Consider the following 20,217-nt stretch of genomic DNA (forward strand, 5'->3'; position numbering starts at 1 on the left):
TGAAACTTAGTTGAATAAAATCGCAGATTTGTCTGATCCAAGGTGTCAGCTTGTGTTTTGGGATGCATTGCATTGATAACCAATATTTTGCTGAAGCGATAAGGTAGGCAGGATTATCTACTCTTCAGTGATTGATATCCCAGCTATAAGAGATAGTTAGGGAAGATAATTCTATAGTATAGTCATCAAAATTTACGTTCAAAATTATAGCTGATTTGGAAAAAAAATGAAGCTGCAGAAATTCAAAGAAGACTTTCAAGGGTTGGAGTATATCAGTGTTCGGGAATGTGGAGGTGAGAAAGAAGTTTCAGGGAAGATTACAAAGTTAGATAAGCTGGAAGCGGAGGAGCTGGAAAAGTTAATTCGTTTTGAGGTGTCTTGGAGGCAAAAGGCTAGGGATCATGGATGAAAGATGAGAACAAAAATACTGCTTTTTTCCAGGCTATGGTGAGGGGGAGAAGAAGAAGAAACACTATTCTGAGATTGGAGGGGGAGAGAATTATTGATGACCAGAAGAGTATAGCAGAGGAAATTCATAATTTTATGTGAATTTATACAAAGTACTTCCTAAAAGAAACTGTTAGATGGAGAAAGTAGAATTTATTCAGTTTGAGGAGGGTTTAAAAGGGAGGTTGAAGAGGGAGTTCGAGGAGGATGAGGTGTGGAACAGAATAAAAACCATGAAGGGGGAGAAGGCTCTGGGCCGGATGGGTTCAACATTGCATTCTTTAAGATGTGTTGGAATATAGTTAAGAAAGATATGCTGGAAATGTTTAGGGAGTTGTGGATTGAAAAGAAAATAGAGAAGCTACCAAATGCAACCTTCATTCCTCTAAATATGAAGGTTGACAGTGCTGTTAGGGTGAAAGACTTCAGGCCTATAAGTTTGATGTCCAGTCCATATAAAATTGTGGCTAAGGTTCTTTCAGTAAGACTGAGCGATGCTGCATTTGGTAATGGATCCTACACAAATGGAGTTTGTTTAAGGGAGGCAAAATTCTAGATGGAATCTTGATAGCAAGTGTGTGGATGCGAGAATTAGAAGTAGGGAGGATAGGGTGATTTGAAAATTTGATTTAGAGAAGGCATATGACCATGTGGAGTGGGGTATTTTAGAAGAAGTTATGAAAAGGATGGGTTTGGGGGGAAAATGAAGGACAGGAGAAGCTGGATGTTTGCTTGCATTTTGTCAGCCTCTTTCTCAGTTTTAGTAAATGGGGTTTGAACATTTTTTTAATGCTTCAAGGGGTTTGAGACAAGGGGAACCCTTTTCTTCCATGCTTTTTGTCTTAGTGGTCGAGATCTTGAGCAAGTTGGTGAATAGGAAGTGGTGCTGATTAATGGGTTCAAAGTTGGAAGAGATAGAATGGTCATCTCTCATCTCCAATATGCTGATGATACACTGATATTTTTAGATTCTTTTGTGGAACAGGTGCTCAATTTGAGGGGTATTCTTAAATGATTTCAGCTGTTGTCAGGTCTAAAGATTAATCTCAACAAGAGTGTGATGATCAGAGTAGGTGATGTTCAGCAATCAGTGTTGGAAGAGTGTTCTGGCTCGTTAGGTTGTCTAATTGGAGAGTAAGAGAGTTTCCCTTCTCTTATCTTGGATTACCTATTGGGGCTAGGGCGGTTTCCTCCTCCACTTGGCAACCTGTCTTGGATTGAATTGAAAAAAGGTTGGCAGGATGGAAAGGTAAGTACTTGTCTTTTTAAAGGAAATCCCTCTGATGGGATTTTCTATGGCAGGATGGAAAGGTAAGTTCACTCCTAAAGGCATCAGCTTCGGTGAAAGAAGAAATAGAAAAACTTCAACAATGGGATTTTCTATGGAATGTTAAAGTGGAAAGAAAAAAGAAATTTCATTTGGTCAAATGGGAGTGGATATGTAGGGCCAAAAAAAGATGGGGGTTGGGTGTAAGGAGAGTGGGGATTTTTAACAAAGCATTGTTGGGGAAATGGGTTTGGAGGTTTGGGAAGGAGAGAACTTTGGAGAAGAGTTGTGGCTTGCAAGTATGGGATGGTGATTTTTAGGTGGGATGCGAAGGAGGTGAGATCTTATGGGGTGAGTGTGTGGAAGGCCATCATGAGATTTAGTTCTTTGTTTCATCCATGTCTTGGAAGGTGGGGAGTGGTTCTAGTATGAGGTTTTGGGAGGATTGGTGGTTAGGGGAGGGTAAACTCTGCAAGTTGTGTCCAAGGCTCTATAGTTAGAGCAATAAGGGGTTGTCAGTTTCTCAATGCTATGAGATAAGAAATGCTGTGGTTGTGTGTTGTCTTACCTTCAGAAGACCTTTGTTGGATTGGGAAATGGAGGAGTGTGTGGGGTTGCTGTTGAAGTTGCAAAAGGATGTAATTGATCCAGAGATGTCAGATGCAAATTGGTGGAAGGAGTGTAAGAATGGGAGCTTTATGGTCTGTAGAGATACAGATATTTAGTGTGTGGTCCCATTGTTACTTGTTATCTTTTCTGTTACTGTTTCTTATTATTAGTTCTTAGAACTGCACCCCGTTTTCATTCTCTCTTCCTCTTCTTCTCTTCTCCTCTTCTCTATTCCCTTCCATTCTTTTCTCTTTTTCTTGCTGATTTCTAATCAGAACAAAGGCAGACTGTCAACAACTTCATCCATGTTGGTATCAGAGCAGGACTAGGATTGTTTAAGGTTCTCATGCAGAGATCCAGCCAACTGCATGAGAACTTCCTAGGGCTGGAAGTTGAACATATATCGCCCGACTCTTGGAAGTTATTGGAAAGCTTTTTGCTGCTGCCAAGGGTATTTTGTGATCTTGGAGATTTCCCAGTAACCAGAAAGGTTCAAACAAACCAAGTGTTAGGTTTAGGGTTTAAACCTAATTTTGGAAGTGGGAGTTCAAGGTTTTCTGGGTTATTTTCTCATTCCTATAGAGATCGACAGCTCTTAGGAGGTGGTTAAATCATCCTAGGAGCAATTGGTGTTTTTCTTTTTTCCTATTGTTAGTTGACCAGTATGATTAATAGTTGACCAGTATTGTAAACAATAGAAAAATAAAAGAACAAAACTACTTTAACATCTATCATGAGAGACAATTAGGAGTGAATCAAAGGCTCAAGGGGAAGGATTTGTAGGGACTGGAAGTATGACAGACAAAACTTTTTAGATCACTATTGTCAAGTTTGATGGAACTAATTATTTAGAATGGGTACTGTTGAGAATGTTTAGGCAAGGGTGTCTTAGTCTTCTCATCTTTTTGTATTTGGGTACCCAAGTACGGGCTTTCTTTAATTTTTTCTTTCAAAATATAAAGAGCATTTTGGGGGTGTGAACTGTAGAACACACACACCCCTCTTCGACACATTCTTCTTCTTCTTCTACAAACCCTAGATTTACAACTTGGTATCAGAGCAGGTAAAGGCTCTTGGAATACCTTTCCTGCTGATCTTCTCCCACTAGATGAACTACTGACTTCAGACCACCGTCGAATGATGCCAGTAGTCTATACAAGTGTTGGCAACAGTCAATGAATCCTACATGGTTTGGTTCGCCCTGATTTTAGAAGATTTTTGGCATGACTATTGTCGCTGTTTGAAGCTTCTATGATTTTTAGTGGATTTCTCAAAAAGAAAATCACAGAAATTCTAGATCTGATGTTGAGCCTTATACAACATGTTCAATGAGTAGTTCTGCTGCAAAACCTAGACCATATAGGTTGTTTTAAATTTTGGGAGTGATGGGAAGTGGTGCCGAAATTCTCTCTCTCTCTCTCTCTCTCTCTCTCTGTGTGTGTTTGATCAGTTGCCTCCATTTGTTTCTTAACCATGTGGTGACCAATTTTCTTGGGTCTTTAGCTTTGGTTAAGTATTTGGGGTCTTTTTGGTTGACAAGAAAGTGTTTTGATAGAATATGGAATCATCCAAGGATGTATAGATGGTTTCTAGTGTGCTCCCGAGAAATGTAGATATTTCCAATAGTATTATAACCACTATTAAACTTGATAGAACCAACTTTTTAGAGTGGTCCTAATTTGCTAAGCTTACCATCACAGGCAAAGGTAAATTGAGATTCATTACAGGAAAGGAAATTTGCAAAGTCACAGCTGGATAACCACCTTGTAATGTCATGGTTGATTTACTCAATGCAACCTCATATTGCCTATAACTACATGTTTCTTCCAATTGCTAAAGATATTTGGGATAGAGTTGTTGTCACTTATTCCCAAGTTAACAATATTGCTAGAGTTTACCAGCTTCGAAGGGAGGCTTGTAGTATGTGTCAAGGGGAGAGATCTATTGCTATGTATTTTTCTTCGCTACAATCTATTTGGGAAGAACTTGAAAGCTCTAGTATGGAAGGACCCTAAAGATGGTGAGCAATATTAGAAGTACATAGAGGAAAATAGTCATCTTTGATTTCTTGGAAGGACCCTAAAGATGGTGAGCAATATCTAGAGTTTGATTTTACTAGGCAACATATTCTTAGTGCTGGCATTGTCACTCTTGGTTCCGCTTACTCCCTTGTACAAGGGGAAGAGAGTAGAATGACTGCCATGATGCAGCCTCCTGTGATTGATCATTTTTCCTTTATGTCATATCAACCCAAGCAAAATATTAGTAAGCACCTTGTTATTGAGAAGGCTGAAAATGTTGTTTGTGATTATTGCAAGAAGCCAAGACATATTAAGGAAAGGTGTTGAAAGCTCAATCCTCATTTAAAACCGGAAAAATACAAAACTAGGAAGAAGGGCATTGCTCACTTGGCTATAGTTGGTAATGATGCCCAACCTTTTGACAATTTTGACTCTTCTGATGTAATGGATAAACTTAGGAATATCCTGTTGCAATTGGAAAAGGGTGGTACATCCTCGTCATTTGATTTTGGACCTAGTAATCCATCTAGTTCATATGCTAAGACAAGTATTGCACTTGCTTGTTCCTCATCTTTTAGCCCATGGATTGTAGACTTTGAGGCCAGGGCCCATATAACTAATATGCCTTCACTTTTTACCTCATACAAGTTAACCCCAGGGAAGGGCAAGATAACTGTTGTTGATGGATCTTACACTCCTATTTCGGATCAAGGTGAAGTCAAACTCATTCATAGCCTTTCTCTTGGATCTTTCTTCATGTGCCTCAGTTACATAAAAATTTGTTGTTAGTTAGTTCTCTTACAAAATCCCAAAATTGCTCAATGACCTTTTTTTCTACCCATTGTGTTTTCTAGGACCTGAGTACAAGGAAGATGATTGGGAGTGGGCATGAAGTCGATGGAGTCTATCTCTTTGGTGGACCTCCAAAGCATGGATTGTCGAGCCAAACTAGGTTTTCTTCAAATGAGAAAATGAGTCTTGAAATTATGGCACTGTTGTCTTGGTCATGTCTTTTAATTCTGTAAAAACTTTTGTTTCCAAATTTATTTGACTTTGTATCAAGGTTGAACCTTGAATGTGAAGTTTGTCACCTATCCAAACAATGTACAACCACATATTTTGCGAGTAGTAAAAGAAGTAAAGATTCTTTCCATTTGGTTCATACTGATGTTTGGGGCCCATATGCTATCCCTTTCATGGGTGGGTATATTTCATTCTCTTCATTGATGACTACAGCTGGTATACATGGCTCTACTTGATGAAAAGTCAGGATGAGGTTCCTATGATTGTTCAAAACTTTCTGAACATGGTAGAGACACAATTTGAGAAAAGAGTTAAGATAATAGGATCTAACAATGCCAAGGAATACTTTGAACACCATTTGTGTGGGTTTCGTGAAGATTGGGGCATTATTCACCAAAGTTCATGTAGTCATACTCAACAACAAAATGGGGTGGTTGAAAGGAAGAATAGGCATGTGGTTGAAGTTGCTTGAGGTTTGTTGTTTCAAACTCATGTTCCCATCTATTTCTGGGGTGATTCTATTGAGATAACTGTGTATCTCATTAATAAACTTCCATCATGGGTCCTTAACCTTCGGTCTCCTCACCAACTTCTCTTTCCTAATGAACCCTCCTTTAATCTACCCCTACAGGATCTTTGGTTGTGTTTGATTTGATCATGATATGAGTCCTTCCTAGCATAAGTTTAATCCTAAATCAATTAAATGTGTATTCCTCAGTTATTCTCCAGTCTAGAAAGGCTATAGATGCTTTGATGCTCTCTCTAGCAAGAGATATGTTTCCAAGGATGTTACCTTTCTAGAGACCTCTTTTCTCCAGTCATCCCGTTCTTCTCTTCAAGGGGAGAATGCAAGTGAAGATCAAACTCCCTTGCTTTCTTGTCCTTGTTCCTTTTCCTCCATCTCCTTCCTCGCTTCCTTGTAACAATGGTATTCCTTCCCCCCTCCCCCCCTCCTCTGTATTGGCCTCGATCATGGCAACAGTTTTTCATTTGGCACAATAAGAGGGTGGTTCTTGAAGCAAAATGCCCATCATAATATGATCTTCCAGGTTTGGGTAATCTTGAACCTCTTGATAATTTTGCTATTGATCCTAACCTTGATCTCCCTATTGCTATCCGGAAAGGGAAGAGAACATACAACAAGTATTCTATTACTATGTGTCTTATGATGCTCTCTCACCTTCCTATTGTGCCTATATTGATGTCATCTCTTCTATTTCCATCCCTCAAAATGTTACAAAGGTAATGCAGTCCCCTCACTGAAAGGAAGCTATGAACCAAGAGATGGAGGCCCTATAGAAGAACCGGACTTTAGAGATTGTTCCTTGCCTTAAGGATAAGATTCCTATTGGGTGTAATTGGGTTCATGCTATTAAGTACAAAGCAAATGGCTCAATTGAGAGGTACAAAACTTCGCTTATAGCCAAAGGATATACTCAAACTTACGTCATTGATTATTTGAAAACCTTGCTCAAATTGCTAAAATGACTTTATTCGTGTAATCATGTCTCTTGTTGCCCATTACTCCTGGTCTTCATATCAAATGGATATAAAGAATGCCTTCCTTAATGGGGACTTACAAGAAGTGTATATGGACTTACCACTTGGGGTAAGCTTTCCTAACAATGAAGGAAAAGTTTGCTGCTTGAAGAAGTCCTTGTATGTGCTCAAGTAGTCCCTTAGAGCCTGGTTTGACAAGTTCAGAAACTATCTTAAAGATTGGGTTTTCTTAATCTCAAGCAGACCACACCTTTTTCATAAGAGTTGATGGTAGAGTAACAATGTTGATGGTATATGTTAATGACATTGCTGTGACATGTGACAATATCACGGGTATCTCTCAATTAAAGTCCTTCCTTGCTTCCAAATTTGTGATTAAGGATCTTGGCATTGAAGTTGCAAGATCCAAGAAGGGAATTTTTCTATCACAAAGAAAGTATGTCCTTGACTTGCTTCATGAAGTTGGGAAATTAGAGTGTAATCCTGTAAAAACTCCAATTGATTCCAACCACAAATTGAGTGCTACTGGAGGAAAAGTTCTTCTAGACAGAGGGATATATCAGAGATTGGTGGACCATCTCCTATATCTCTTTTTGACTAGACTTGACATATCCTATGTTGTTGGAGTAGTTAGCCAATATATGCATGAACCCAGGACATCTCATATGCAAGCAGTTAATAGCATTTTAGCCTATTTGAAAGGATGCCCTGGTAAAGGGATGTTGTGTTCCAATCATGGCCATCTAAAGATTAAGGCTTACACAGATGTTGACTGGGCAGGGTCCATTGATAATAAAAGGATCCACATCTGGTTATTGTTCCTTAGTCGGAGGCAATGTGGTTTCATGGAGAAGTAAGAAACAATTTGTAGTTGCCCGTTCTAGTGCTAAGGCAGAGTATAGGGCAATGGCTCATGGAGTGTTTGAACTACTCTGATTAAAGACCTTATTAACTGAGATGGGCATCCATGCAAATACCCTAATGAGACTATATTGTGACAATCAAGCATGCATAAATATTGCTCACAATCATGTTTAACATGATCGTACAAAGCATATTAGAGAAAAAAATAGCTAGTGGAGAGATTAAGGATGGCAATTTTCCCCATTTCCCCAATCCCCAATCCCCACGGTGACCTGCTCCGAATGAGGAAATTTTCATCCCCATTAGCGGGGGGGGGGATGGAAACGAGAGCACTACCCACCCCATGGGGGCCCCGATCCTTGTCTTGTGGGGATTCCCGCTAATATATGTATATATGCATGCCTATGTCTATATATGTATGTATGTAAGTTAATAGTTTAAAAATATGGTTGAATATGTTTGAATATATTTTAATCTTTTTTAATAAGACTGTAAATTTTAAATATTTTATTTTTAATCTTTTAAATAAAATAAAAAACAAAAACAAAATGGTTGACATTATAAAAAATCACGAGTAGGGGTGAGCACTATTCGATGAAAACCTAAAAATTGAACCAAAAATTTCAGTTTCGGTTTGTTTGGTTCGGTTTTTGGTTAAATCAGTTCAGTTCATTCGATTTTTGACTAATTCGATTTTCGGTTTCGGTTTTTAGAATTAGAAATTCGGTTAACCGAATTAACCAAACTTTCTATTATTATATGTAATATATAATACATAATATGTAAAATAAAGTATATAATGTGTAACATATAATATATAATATATTTATATATCAATGTATAATATAATAAAATTTGATTTCATAATATATGTTTTATAATGTATAATATATATATTATTTGTTATAATATATATAATAAAGTATATATTATTAAAATTCGGTTTTAACTGAAATAACCGAAAACCAAACCGAAAATTTCGGTTTCAGTTATTTTGGTTTTTCTATAATTCGGTTTCGGTTTTGTTTTAAATTTTTTAGTTCGGTTTTGAAAATTTCAATTTATTCATTTTGATTTTTAACCGAATAAACTGAATGCTCACCCCTAATCACGGGGAGTAGAGTTCCCCGTGGGGATGAGGATGGGGATAACCTTGTCCTCGCTGGCAGGGATGGGGATGGGGATAACCTTGTCCTCGATTTTAACCAACTAGCTGAACTGGGCATGATTGACATATGTGCTCAACGGGGAGTGTTGAGAATGTTTTGGCAAGGGTGTTTTAGTCTTTTCCTCATCTTTTTGTATTTGGGCACCCAAGTATGGCTTTCTTGTAATTTTTTCTTTCGAAATATAAAGAGAATCTTTGAGGGTGTGAACTGTAGAACACACAAACCTCTTCAACACATTCTTCCTTTCTTCTCTTCTCTTCTTCTAAAAACCCTAGATTTACAACTAGAACAATCAACCATGATGCCATTCTAGGTAGAGTAAAGCTAGGGTATGTGACTGGAGATACAAAAAAACCAGCCAAGAAGGACCCAATTCATGCCAAATGGGTTCATGAAAACTATTTCGTCAAGACTTGGTTATGTAATTCCATGCAACCTCATATTAGCAAAAATTATTTGTGGGTAAAAATAGCTAAGGAAATATGAGCGAATATGGACACATACTCTCAACCTCTTAACATTGCTAGGGCTTATGAGTTGCAGAGTGAAGTAAACAATCTTAAACAGGGGAAGAAACCTATACTTCTCTACATTGAGGTCTTTATGGCATGAAATCGATCACTTGGAGACGATTGAGTGGGAAAGCCAAAAGAATGCAACAACAAATAGGAACTAGGAAGTTGGTGGAGACAAATAGGGTATTTGAATTTCTTGCTAGTCTGAATTCAAATTATGATATTGTGAGACAACAGTTACTTACAAGAGACTGTTACTCCATCTCAGGCCTATTCTCTAGTTCATAGTGAAGAGAGCAGGAGGAAGGACAAATTCCACCTATGGAATCAGCCTTAGCACCTGGTCTAGGTTAGGCACATACCTTAAAATGCACCTTACCTGTGCACCTAGGCACGCCTCTTAAATCACTGCCTTGCTTAACTTAGTTTGAAGGTTTATATACTAGTTTCTTTTCATTATTTTCATGTTGTTAGGGTCCAATCAACAACATGTTGGTTTATACTACCTTGAACCCTCAAAGACTTCAAAACCTGAATCGATAAGCAAGGAAGAGCCTAAAATTCTACCCAATCAACACATTCTTCATCTTTATCGTCATCATTAACACATTCCTAGACAAAATTGGGGCTCAGCACCTATATTTTCTGAATTTTCTTTTCTTTCTTCTTGATGTTCTCATAAATATGTTGATTTTCCATGTGGGGCACATGAAATTTTGCATTGCTCTACTTTGAAAAAAGATAAGCCATTCCTCCATTTTCCTATCCAAAAGTAACCTTCCAAATGTGGGACACCAAAGACCAGTCCATTTCTTACTTCAAAGAACACAATGCATGTTACATCCTTAGAGCCTAACATATAAAGTCTTGGATATACAACATATAATTTTTCATAGCCATATTTGTCTACCTCTGAAGATCTAAGCTGGAGTATTTGTGACATACATAAAGATATACCAAGAGCAAAGAAAACTGGTTGAAAGTTCAAACTTCAAACATAATTTGGAAAAGTAAACTAAGCGCACATGGGGATTCCTCATGATTTCCATGTTGATATATTTGGCAAACAAAGTGAGTTATTAGCTGATGCATTCTTGTGGCATATTTGTGATGAATGCTAAGATCTAAACCAAGTGCTGATAATAATGACTCACTAGAATATCAAAATCCTGCTCCTTGGGCGATTTTTCGTCAGTTATAGGAACACGTTCATAGTCAACAAGGTATCCCTCCATTTGTAGTTCCTCATACACCTAATCAAAAGCAACATCTAAGATAAATAAATACAAAGAAATGTGGAATGGGAGCTCAGATACTTTGATTTGTATATAAGAAAGCTACAATAGATGCCAAAGTAAAAGGAAAAGAAAAAAGAAAAAGCTACAATCACCTCTAGAGGAGTCTTCACAGAATCATGTGTCACCAATTCCCATTGGTCCACCATCTGACCATCTGGTAGTTCATCAGTTACAAGGATCTTATTTCCATATCTGCTAAGTCAAATGCAACAAAAATACAATATTATACACAGAAAGAGCAACCTATGTTACAAACAGGTCCTAACAACCATTATGGTCATTAAGATTAAGGGGATGTTAAAAAAAAGTACCTTGCAGCTTCTACCAGTATATCATCCTTCAAGCGAGCTTCCATTTGTTCAACTCTAGCCCTGTTGATTCCCTAATTGTCCATACAAAATCACTTATAAATTAGACCAAATTAAGATGCAGAGTAAAAGACAGTTATGAATAAATCCAAATTTGCACCTCACATAGCGCTCCTCACAATCTCACAGCAATTGCAGTTGTACATCGGGAATATCTCCCGCACTTGTATGTTGTCATTCAAGGCAATGATTTAAAAGGTGCACCTAAGCACTCAGACAAGGCGCATTTTATGTGCCTCACCTAGGTCCCAGGCACAACACTTTCAAAAGGTGTTTGCATGGTGTGCCTGGGCATGTGCCTAGTGAGCCTTGCATTTAAGCCCAGGCATGCACCTCTTCTATTTTTTGCACTTATTGTTCTTTTTTGAACCTAATGGCTGGGTTGTTCATTTTTTTAAACCTAACGGATGGGCTTGGGGCTCCCCCCTAGACCCCCGGCCAAGCTCCTCAAAGCAAGCCCAAACAAGTCCAAGTTGGGGTCTTAGATTCTTAATCCTTACGCAAAAAGAAAATGATTTTATAATTTTAATTGCCTTTTAAGAAGATATTGAGTCATCTCTCATCGTTAGATTGTGAGTCATGTCAATTGGGTAAACATCATAGAGTCTCATTTAGTCCAAGAGTTGATAGTCGTGTCTCAAGTCCTTTTGCTTTAGTTCATTCTGATGTATGGGGTCCAGTTAAAGTGGTGTCATACAATGGGTTTAAGTATTTTGTAATCTTTGTTGATGACTTTTCAAGGATGACATGGATCTATTTTATGAAAGACCGTAGTGAATTGTTCTCTATTTTTCAGAAATTTCATGCTGAAATACGCACTCAATTTGGTGTTCATATGAAAATACTTCGCTCCGATAATGCCAAAGAATACATCTCCTCACCATTTCAGCAATACCTAGAACATCATGGAATAATTCATCAAACTTCTTGTGCCTACACCCCCCGCAACAGAACGGTGTAGCTGAACGGAAAAATAGACATCTTCTTGAAACTGCTCGGTCCTTGATGATCAATATGCATGTCCCAAAGCATTTTTGGAGTGATGTTGTTCTTACATCCTGTTTTCTGATAAATCAGATGCCCATGTCAATCCTTGGGAGTCAATCCCCTTTCTCCGTGTTGTTTCCCACTTTGTCTCCATTTCCTCTCACCCCAAGAGTCTTTGGTTGTGTTTGTTTTGTTCAACACTTGGGGCCTGGAGTAGACAAGCTAGATGCTCAAGCTACGAAGTGTATTTTTCTTGGCTACTCGAGGACTCAGAAAGGGTATAAGTGTTATAACCCAAATGTTCATAAATTGTTTGTGTGCTCTGATGTCACCTTCTTTGAATCAGTTCCATTTTTCTCAGATGTCGGGGTCTCTTCTTCTCCCTATGTGGTTCCTCTTCCTGTACCGGTTGTGGACACTCTTCCCGTAGCTTCCATTCCTACTGCAAATGCACATCATATGCCTGTTACTACAGAGAGGCCGCCAATTACTCAAGTGTATACCCGCAGAAGTGCTTCGGCCCCTCCTCCACTTTAGCACCTGTCGACAGATCCTGCTACTGCTCCTTCTCCCTCAAATCTTGATCTCCCTATTGCTTTGCGGAAAGGTAAACGTACTTGTACTTCTCATCCCATTTCAGACTATGTTTCCACTGCTCACCTTTCTGCTTCTCATTGCAAGTTTATATCATTACTCTCATCTGTTCCCATTCCCAAGACTCTATAGGAAGCCCTTACCTCCCCAGGGTGGCGGCAAGCCATGGAAGAACTTTCTGCTCTACAACATAGTCACACATGGGAACTCACCACTCTTCCTCCTGGTAAGCACACTGTTGGGTGTAAATGGGTCTATACAGTGAAGTATCTTCCTAATGGCAGTGTGGAACGATTGAAGGCAAGGTTAGTGGCCAAGGGCTATTCTCAGTTATATGGTGTGGACTATATGGAGACATTCTCTCCTGTGGATAAAACTGGTTCAATTCGGGTGTTGATTTCATTAGCTACTATGTATGATTGGCCTCTCGTACAACTTGACATAAAAAATGCCTTCCTACATGGCGATCTTGTTGAGGAGGTGTATATGGAGCAACCACTAGGGTTTGTTGCTCAGGGGGAGGCTGGTAAAGTGTGTAGGCTCAAAAAGGCAATCTATGGACTGAAACAATCTCCACGTGCATGGTTTGGCAGGTTCAGTGAAGTGGTGAAGGCCTTTGGGATGAAACAGTGTCAGGTTGACCATTCTGTGTTCAACTATAACTCAAAGGATGGGAAAATCTTGCTAGTCGTGTATGTGGATGATATTGTCATAACTGGAAGTGACAGCAATGGAATTGACAGGCTGAAAAAATTCTTACAGGACCATTTCAATACGAAAGATCTGGGGAAGCTGAAGTACTTCCTAGGAATAGAGGTTGCGAGGTCAAAGCAGGGGATCAACCTATGTCAGAGAAAATATGTTCTTGATTTACTTGAAGAAACAAAGTTGTTAGGTGCTAAACCATCAGAGACTCCTTGGAACTCAATGCCAAGTTAAGTATGGATGCAGGTGAAGAGTTTGATGATCCTGGAAGATACAGAAGGTTGGTGGGAAAGTTGAACTACCTGATCATTACCCAACCAGATATATCATTTGTTGTGAGTGTGGTGAGTCAGTTTATGCAACATCCCTGGGTTCCTCACTGGGAAGCTGTTCTGAGAATTGTTAGGTACCTAAAGGGTGCTCCAGGTCGTGGTTTGTTATACCAAAATGGAGGAACTCTTGACATAGTAGGGTATACAGATGCTGATTGGGCTGGCTCTATATCAGACAGGAGATCAACCACAGGGTATTGTACCTTCTTGGGTGGAAATCTTGTAACTTGGAAGAGCAAGAAGCAAACAGTGGTAGCAAGAAGTAGTGCAGAAGCAGAGTACAGGGCTATGGCCCATACCACATGTGACCTAGTATGGCTGAAGAACTTATTATAGGAGATGGGATTCTCAATTGACAGACCCATGAAACTATACTGTGATAACCAAGCTGCTGTTCACATCTCATCCAATCCCGTCTTCCATGAAAGAACTAAACATATTGAGGTGGATTGTCACTTTGTGAGAGAGAAAGTGATAAGTGGGGTAATAACTACATCTCATGTAAGCTCAGGAAATCAGTGGGCATATCTCTTCACAAAGGGATTGTCTCGGGGAAGAATATATTACATTTGTAACAAGCTAGGACTATATGATATATACTCTCCAGCTTGAGGGGGAGTGTTAGAATGCTCAAGTCAGGGGTATTTTGGTCATTCTGGTTTATCTTCCTGAAAGTGAAAGGTCTATTGTATCTGAGTTTAAGTTATGTGCCCCATCTTCTATGAGGGACAAAATAGTCTTTCTTGTAACTCTAAGTTTTAAGAATAAATGTCAAGTGGGTCGGCTAGGAGAGTAATTCTTCACATTCTCTCTTCTAGTCTGGTCGAACTCTTCTTCTTCTTCTTCTTCTTTCTCTTTTCTTCGTTCTTCTCTACTTCGACCTAGAATCTACTAGGGTTTATTTACAAAAATAAATAAAGTTAGCACAATAAGAGAACATCGGCCCAATTACTCAACACTCCCCCTCAAGTTGGGAATAAATGTCACACATTCCCAACTTGCGTAGGTCATGCTCTAATAGGTATAATGCTAGGTTTTTTTCAAAATATTCCTTGGCATTGTCTGATTTAAACACTTTCACTCGTACCCCAAACTGCATTAGCACCATCTAATGAAACTGTCGAACCAAAGATGGCACCTCATCACGGGAACTCATCAAATATAGCCAAGAATATCAAGAATAATCATTCACCAATAGAAGGAAATACCGGTAGCCACCCATAGAGGGAATATGATATGGCCCCCACACATCAGTATGAACAATATCAAAAGCAGAAGAACATATTTTATTACTAGCTTTAAAGGAATGTCTACAATGCTTTCCAAGTTGACAACCTTCACACTCTAAATTGGACAAATTAACAGACTCAAACAACCTCAGAAACAAGAAATGCAAAGAAGTAAAGACAAATGCCCTAACCGATTATGCCAAAGCATAATCTGACCCACTAACTCTGACTCAATACCCCTACTGACATGATGACTCTGATAACTAGGAAGCGCATCAAGAAGGTAGATTCCATTCACCTCACGACCACTCCCAATCGTCCTCTTTGATTCTAGATCCTGCAAAACACAATGACAAGGAGAGAAAATTGTTGAACAATTCAAATTCTTTGTCAAACTACTAACAAATAAAAGGTTAGTACCCAGTCTAGGAACATGGAGGAGAAAGGGTAGGAAAATAGTATCGATTATCTTGACAGACCCTTTCCCAGCAACGGGAACATGTGATCCATCAGCTGTAGAAAATCTATCTCTGCCAGAGCAGAGGTGGTATGAGGAGAAAATGGTGGAAATGTTGGTCATATGCTCTGAGGCTCCTGAATCTATAATCCAAGGGGGTCCCTCCTTACTTGTAATGGAAACATAGTTTGCAGTGGCATGTGAACTACCTGTACAAAAGAAATAGAATGGTCACCTCCTGATCCACCTATACCTTGCTGCCCACCCAATAATGGGTTAGGGCTGACTGTATCTCTCTGATTTAGTAACTGACCATATCTCTCTAGTTCGGCCCTCACTGCAGCTGCTACAACAAACTCTAGGGAAGTTGAAGTAGGTGGTCCTGATAAGTCACCAGTTATAGCCATATTCACATTTCCCTTCTTGTTTCTAAGTCGGCTCAGCACAAGGTGAGGGTGAAGCTTCCAGCAGGTATCCCTAGTATGTTTAGGCTTCTTACAATAGTCACAGATCAGATCCTTCTTATCTTTGTTCCTGAGTTCATTTCCACCTCTGTCTCCACTCTGCTTCGGTTTCACTATGCTAGCCATAGCAGATTGCTCAAGGCCTGGGTTCCTCATCATCACATTCCTCTTACTCTCCTCTCCTGACACAAAGGCATATGCCTGAGAAAGAGTTACACTATCTCTGGAAAGAATATGCTGTCGTGCAATGTCATACTCAGGGTTAAGTCCAACTAGAAACTCAAAAACCCTATTCTTCTCTAACAGTTTCTAATAAGTTGTTGCATCCTTGCTACTTTCCCAAACTATAGTCTCCAAATGATCTATCTCCTGCCATAAGGTTTTGAGAGCTCAAAAATAAACAGCAACAGACTAATCTCCCTGTCTGGTAGCAATTACCTAGTTCCTCAACTGGTAGGCTCTAGCAACATTCTCATTCTGTGAATAGGTTTTTGCAACTCCATCCCAAATTTCCTTAGTTGTGTTAGCCCATAAAAAGTTTTTACTTATATGGGGCAACATAGAATTGCACAACCAAGTCATTACCATATAGTTCTCCTGTACCCATTGGGAGTAGTTAGTTTCTGGTTTCTCTTCCTCACCTGTGACATAGCCCAATTTCCCACGGGCACCAATGGCCATCTTTGCAGATTATGACCACTCTAAGTAGTTTGTACCATCTAACTAAACTATAGTGATTGTCCCGGTCCCGAAAAAGTCTCCAGCATCTCCTCCCCTTGTCCCATCTCACCTCCAAGTTTGTTTTCAACTCCGTAGCCCTCCATAATTCTCAAAAAAGGGTTAGGAAATCACTTTGAGATGAAAAAATAGGTATTTATCTCCTTCAGACACCTCAAACACCCTTCTGGTACCCTAGAAGCTTCTCCCTCCAAAGATTACTTTTTGCCATGAGAGCAGGAAAAGAGAGAGAAGAGGTTGTCGCTCCCTCTAGAGGCCTCCAAACAAGGTGAGACTTGGACTGCCCCCTTCAAAAAAATTCAAGAAAACCTAGAAAAATAGGGTGCCACTTCCTAGGTCAAAAATGAAGAGTCCTATTAAAACAGGACTCTTTCCCCTTTCTCCAGTTTTTCCTGATTTTGTAGAAAACCCTAGACCAGTTACAAGGAATTGCAAAAACACAAAAAAAATCCAAAAGTTGGGCTTACCTGAGGTCTTCAATCAGTCCTTCACCTCACCATGCAGTCGACCAATCTAGGGCTGCATGATGGAACATCTCAAGAAGTCTCTAACACTGATGTGATACCATGTAGAAAAGCTTTGATAGCTGTTTTGATATAAACTTTATGAAAAGAAGAAAGAAGAGAAAAGTTTCTACTAGAAAAGAAAAGAAGAAGAAATAGAAGAGAATGAGAGGAAGCCAAAAGAATTAGATCTGGTCGCCCCCTCCTTTTAAATTATACACTCATAAAAGAATGTACAAGTACAAGTATGCCCTTAGTAGGTCGGCTACTTGTAAGAAGCTAAAAAGAACCACTTAACTTAACATAAACTAATGGGCCTAAGGCCCAATAACTTCCTAACCGAATTATGTAAATAAAAATAAATAAAGTCGGCTCAATAAGAGAACATTGGCCCAATAATTCAACACATGTAACTGTTGATCCAAAGCCGAAGACAAATGGATCTTTTTTATAAAGAATCAAGAAAAAATTTCATTAAAAGAAAAAGATTACATCCTGAAACCGTTGGTTGTCTAGATGACAAACCAAATACATTCTCAAAGCTTTAAAATGAAAAGGATTCTGCATTACAAGGCTATAAATCAGGAAATTCCAGAAATTTTCAATGAAATACACTTTGGAAACTTGATCAGATTTCCCACTCCTCCCTCCTTCCTTCTCTCATACCCCTCGCAATCCAGCAAAGGAACCACATCTTCCTTCCCATCTCCCTGTCTTCCCACCAACCCCAAAGATCACTCAATCTCGTCTAGTCCCTCCTCTTCTCCCCCCTTCCTCGTCCCACCCCTTGATTTTTTCTAAATATTCTTCCTTTTTCTTTTTCTTTTTCTTTTTCTTTTTCTCTTCTATTTTCTTTTTTTCAAACTTCTCAAATGCTATTCTCATGAAGCCTTCCCCTCCCCAAAAAACCTAATCGAGATACTTTCCTATCTCAACCTCCCTCTCCACCAATTTATTGATATTCACCTTCCCATTTTGTGTTAATTCCTTGACTTTTTGGTCCTTTTGAATCTGCTCTGATCTTTCTCTCTCTCTATTCCTGTCCCCAATCTTTGAAGCTTCTCCTCCTTGTTTTTCTTCTTCTGTTCTCCCGATCGCCACTTCTCTCTCACAAAAAAGTATGCGTAGTTGTAGGAAGTATTTCCTTTTCCACCTACGATCCTCTTCCTACCATTTTCGTCATACTTAGATATCACCCAAGTCCACTCTTCTCCTTTTTTTTTGTGTTGAGTTGGGCCAATTTCTAGTTATTGGGCCCAGTTATTTATCTTTTATTTTTAAGTTATTGGGCTTTAGGCCCATTAGTTTATGTTTATTTAAGTTGTGACTGTTCAGCTACTTAAGTAGCCGCCCTACTAAGGGCATTCTTGTAATCTCTTATTCTTTTAATTTGAGTATATAATACAAAGAGGGGTTGGTGGCCAGAACTAATTCAATTCTGGTTGACATCCCACTCCTTTTCTTCTCCTCTCTTCTCTCTACTGCTAAAACTCTTCATCTTCTTCTTTCTCTTCACAAGGAATTCATCTAAAACTGCAATAAGTGGTTTCTACTTGATATCAGAGCAGGCCTAGATCGACCGATTGCATGGTGATTTGTGGGGCTAATCAAAGATCTCACGTAAGCCCAGTTTTTGGATTTTTTGGTGGATCTGATTTTCCCTGTAGCTGGTTTAGGGTTTCCCATCAAATTCAGGAAAAACTGGAAAAAGGGGGAGAGTCATGTTTCTGTTGGACTCTTCAATTTTGACCTAGGAAGTGGCGCCCTAAGTTTTTAGGGTTCCTTGAAGTTTTCTGAAGGGGGCAGTTCAAGTCCTGCTGGTTTTGGAGACCTCTGGAGAGAGAGCAGCTGCCTCTTTTCTCTTTTCTCCCGTTCCGCAGAAAAGGAATCTTTTGTGGAAAGATCATCTATGGCACCAGAAGGGTGTTGGTGGAACCAGAAGTGATTTATTTGATATTTTTTCATCTTACAGTAACCTTCTAACCCCTTTTTGAGAATTATGGAGGGTAACGGAGTTGAAAACAAACCCGGGAGTGAAATGGGACCAGTGGGTGGAGGTATCGGAGACCTTTTCAGGGCTGGGACCATTACTACAGTTAAGTTGGATGATTCAAATTACATAGAATGGTCACAATCTGCAAAGATGGCCATTGGTGTTTGCGGGAAGTTAGGGTATATCACTAGTGAGGAAGTGAAACCCGAAACTAACAGCGCCCGGTGGGTACAGGAAAACTATATGGTGATGACTTGGCTGTGTAATTCAATGCTGCCCCATATAAGTAAGATTTTTTTGTGGGCAAATACAACTAAGGAAATATGGGATGGGGTTGCAGAAATCTACTCAGAGTGAGAATGTTGCTAGGACCTATTAGTTGAGGAATCAGATTATTGCTACAAGGCAGGGAGATAGACCTATTGTTGTTTACTTTTCAACCTTTAAAATCCTGTGGCAGGAGATTGACCATCTGGAGACGGTGGTTTGGGAAACCACTAAGGATTTAGTTGTCTACCAGAAGATCCTAGAGAAGTATAGAGTTTTTGAATTTCTTGTTGGCCTTAATCCCAAGTATGATATTGCAAGACAACATATTATTTCCAGGGACAGTGTTACTCTCTCCCAGGCATATGCCTTTGTATCAGGGGAAGAGAGCAGAAGAAATGTGATGATGAAAAATTCTGGTTTTGATCAATCAGCTATGGTTAGCACTGTGAAACCTAAACAAGGTGGAGACCGGGGTGGCAATGAAATCAAGAAGGAAGACAAAAAGGATTTGATTTGTGACTATTGTAAGAAGCCTAAACACACAAGAGATACTTGCTAGAACCTTCATCCTCATCTTGTGCCGAATAGACTCAAAAACAAGAAGGGAAATGCTCACATGGCAGTCACTGGTGACATACTGGCCCCTCCTACTACAGCTACTCTGGAGTCTATTGCAGCTATTGCAGTGAGGGCCGAACTTGAGAGATATGGGCAATTCCTGAATCGGCGGGATACAATCAGTCCTAATTCAGTAACAGGTGGACAACTAGGTACAGGTGGTTCTAATGGAGCACACTCTACTTCCTTTGCTCACATAGGTAGTTCACATGCCACTGCAAATTATGTTTCTACTACAGGTAAGGA

At 39.4% G+C, this 20,217-nt stretch overlaps 1 protein-coding gene across 7 annotated transcripts in view; it reads right to left on the reverse strand.

The window, feature by feature from the left end:
• Positions 1-20,217, reverse strand: part of LOC104588950 (metal ion-binding protein) — a 123,089-nt gene that overhangs the window by 68,311 nt on the left and 34,561 nt on the right. For all 7 annotated transcript variants that reach the window (XR_016085617.1, XR_016085618.1, XR_016085619.1 and 4 more), the window contains exons 4-6: positions 11,025-11,095; positions 10,806-10,905; positions 10,570-10,668 (exon numbers count right to left, since the gene is read on the reverse strand). Coding sequence is in view for 4 of the 7 variants with exons in the window: in XM_010247096.3 (XP_010245398.1) it covers positions 10,570-10,668; positions 10,806-10,905; positions 11,025-11,095 (270 nt within the window). In the remaining 3 variants the exon portion in view is untranslated. The remainder of the gene's footprint in view (positions 1-10,569; positions 10,669-10,805; positions 10,906-11,024; positions 11,096-20,217) is intronic.

Source organism: Nelumbo nucifera, chromosome 4 (genome assembly GCF_055504915.1).
Source record: "Nelumbo nucifera cultivar China Antique chromosome 4, China Antique-T2T, whole genome shotgun sequence".
Lineage (NCBI taxonomy): Eukaryota > Viridiplantae > Streptophyta > Magnoliopsida > Proteales > Nelumbonaceae > Nelumbo > Nelumbo nucifera.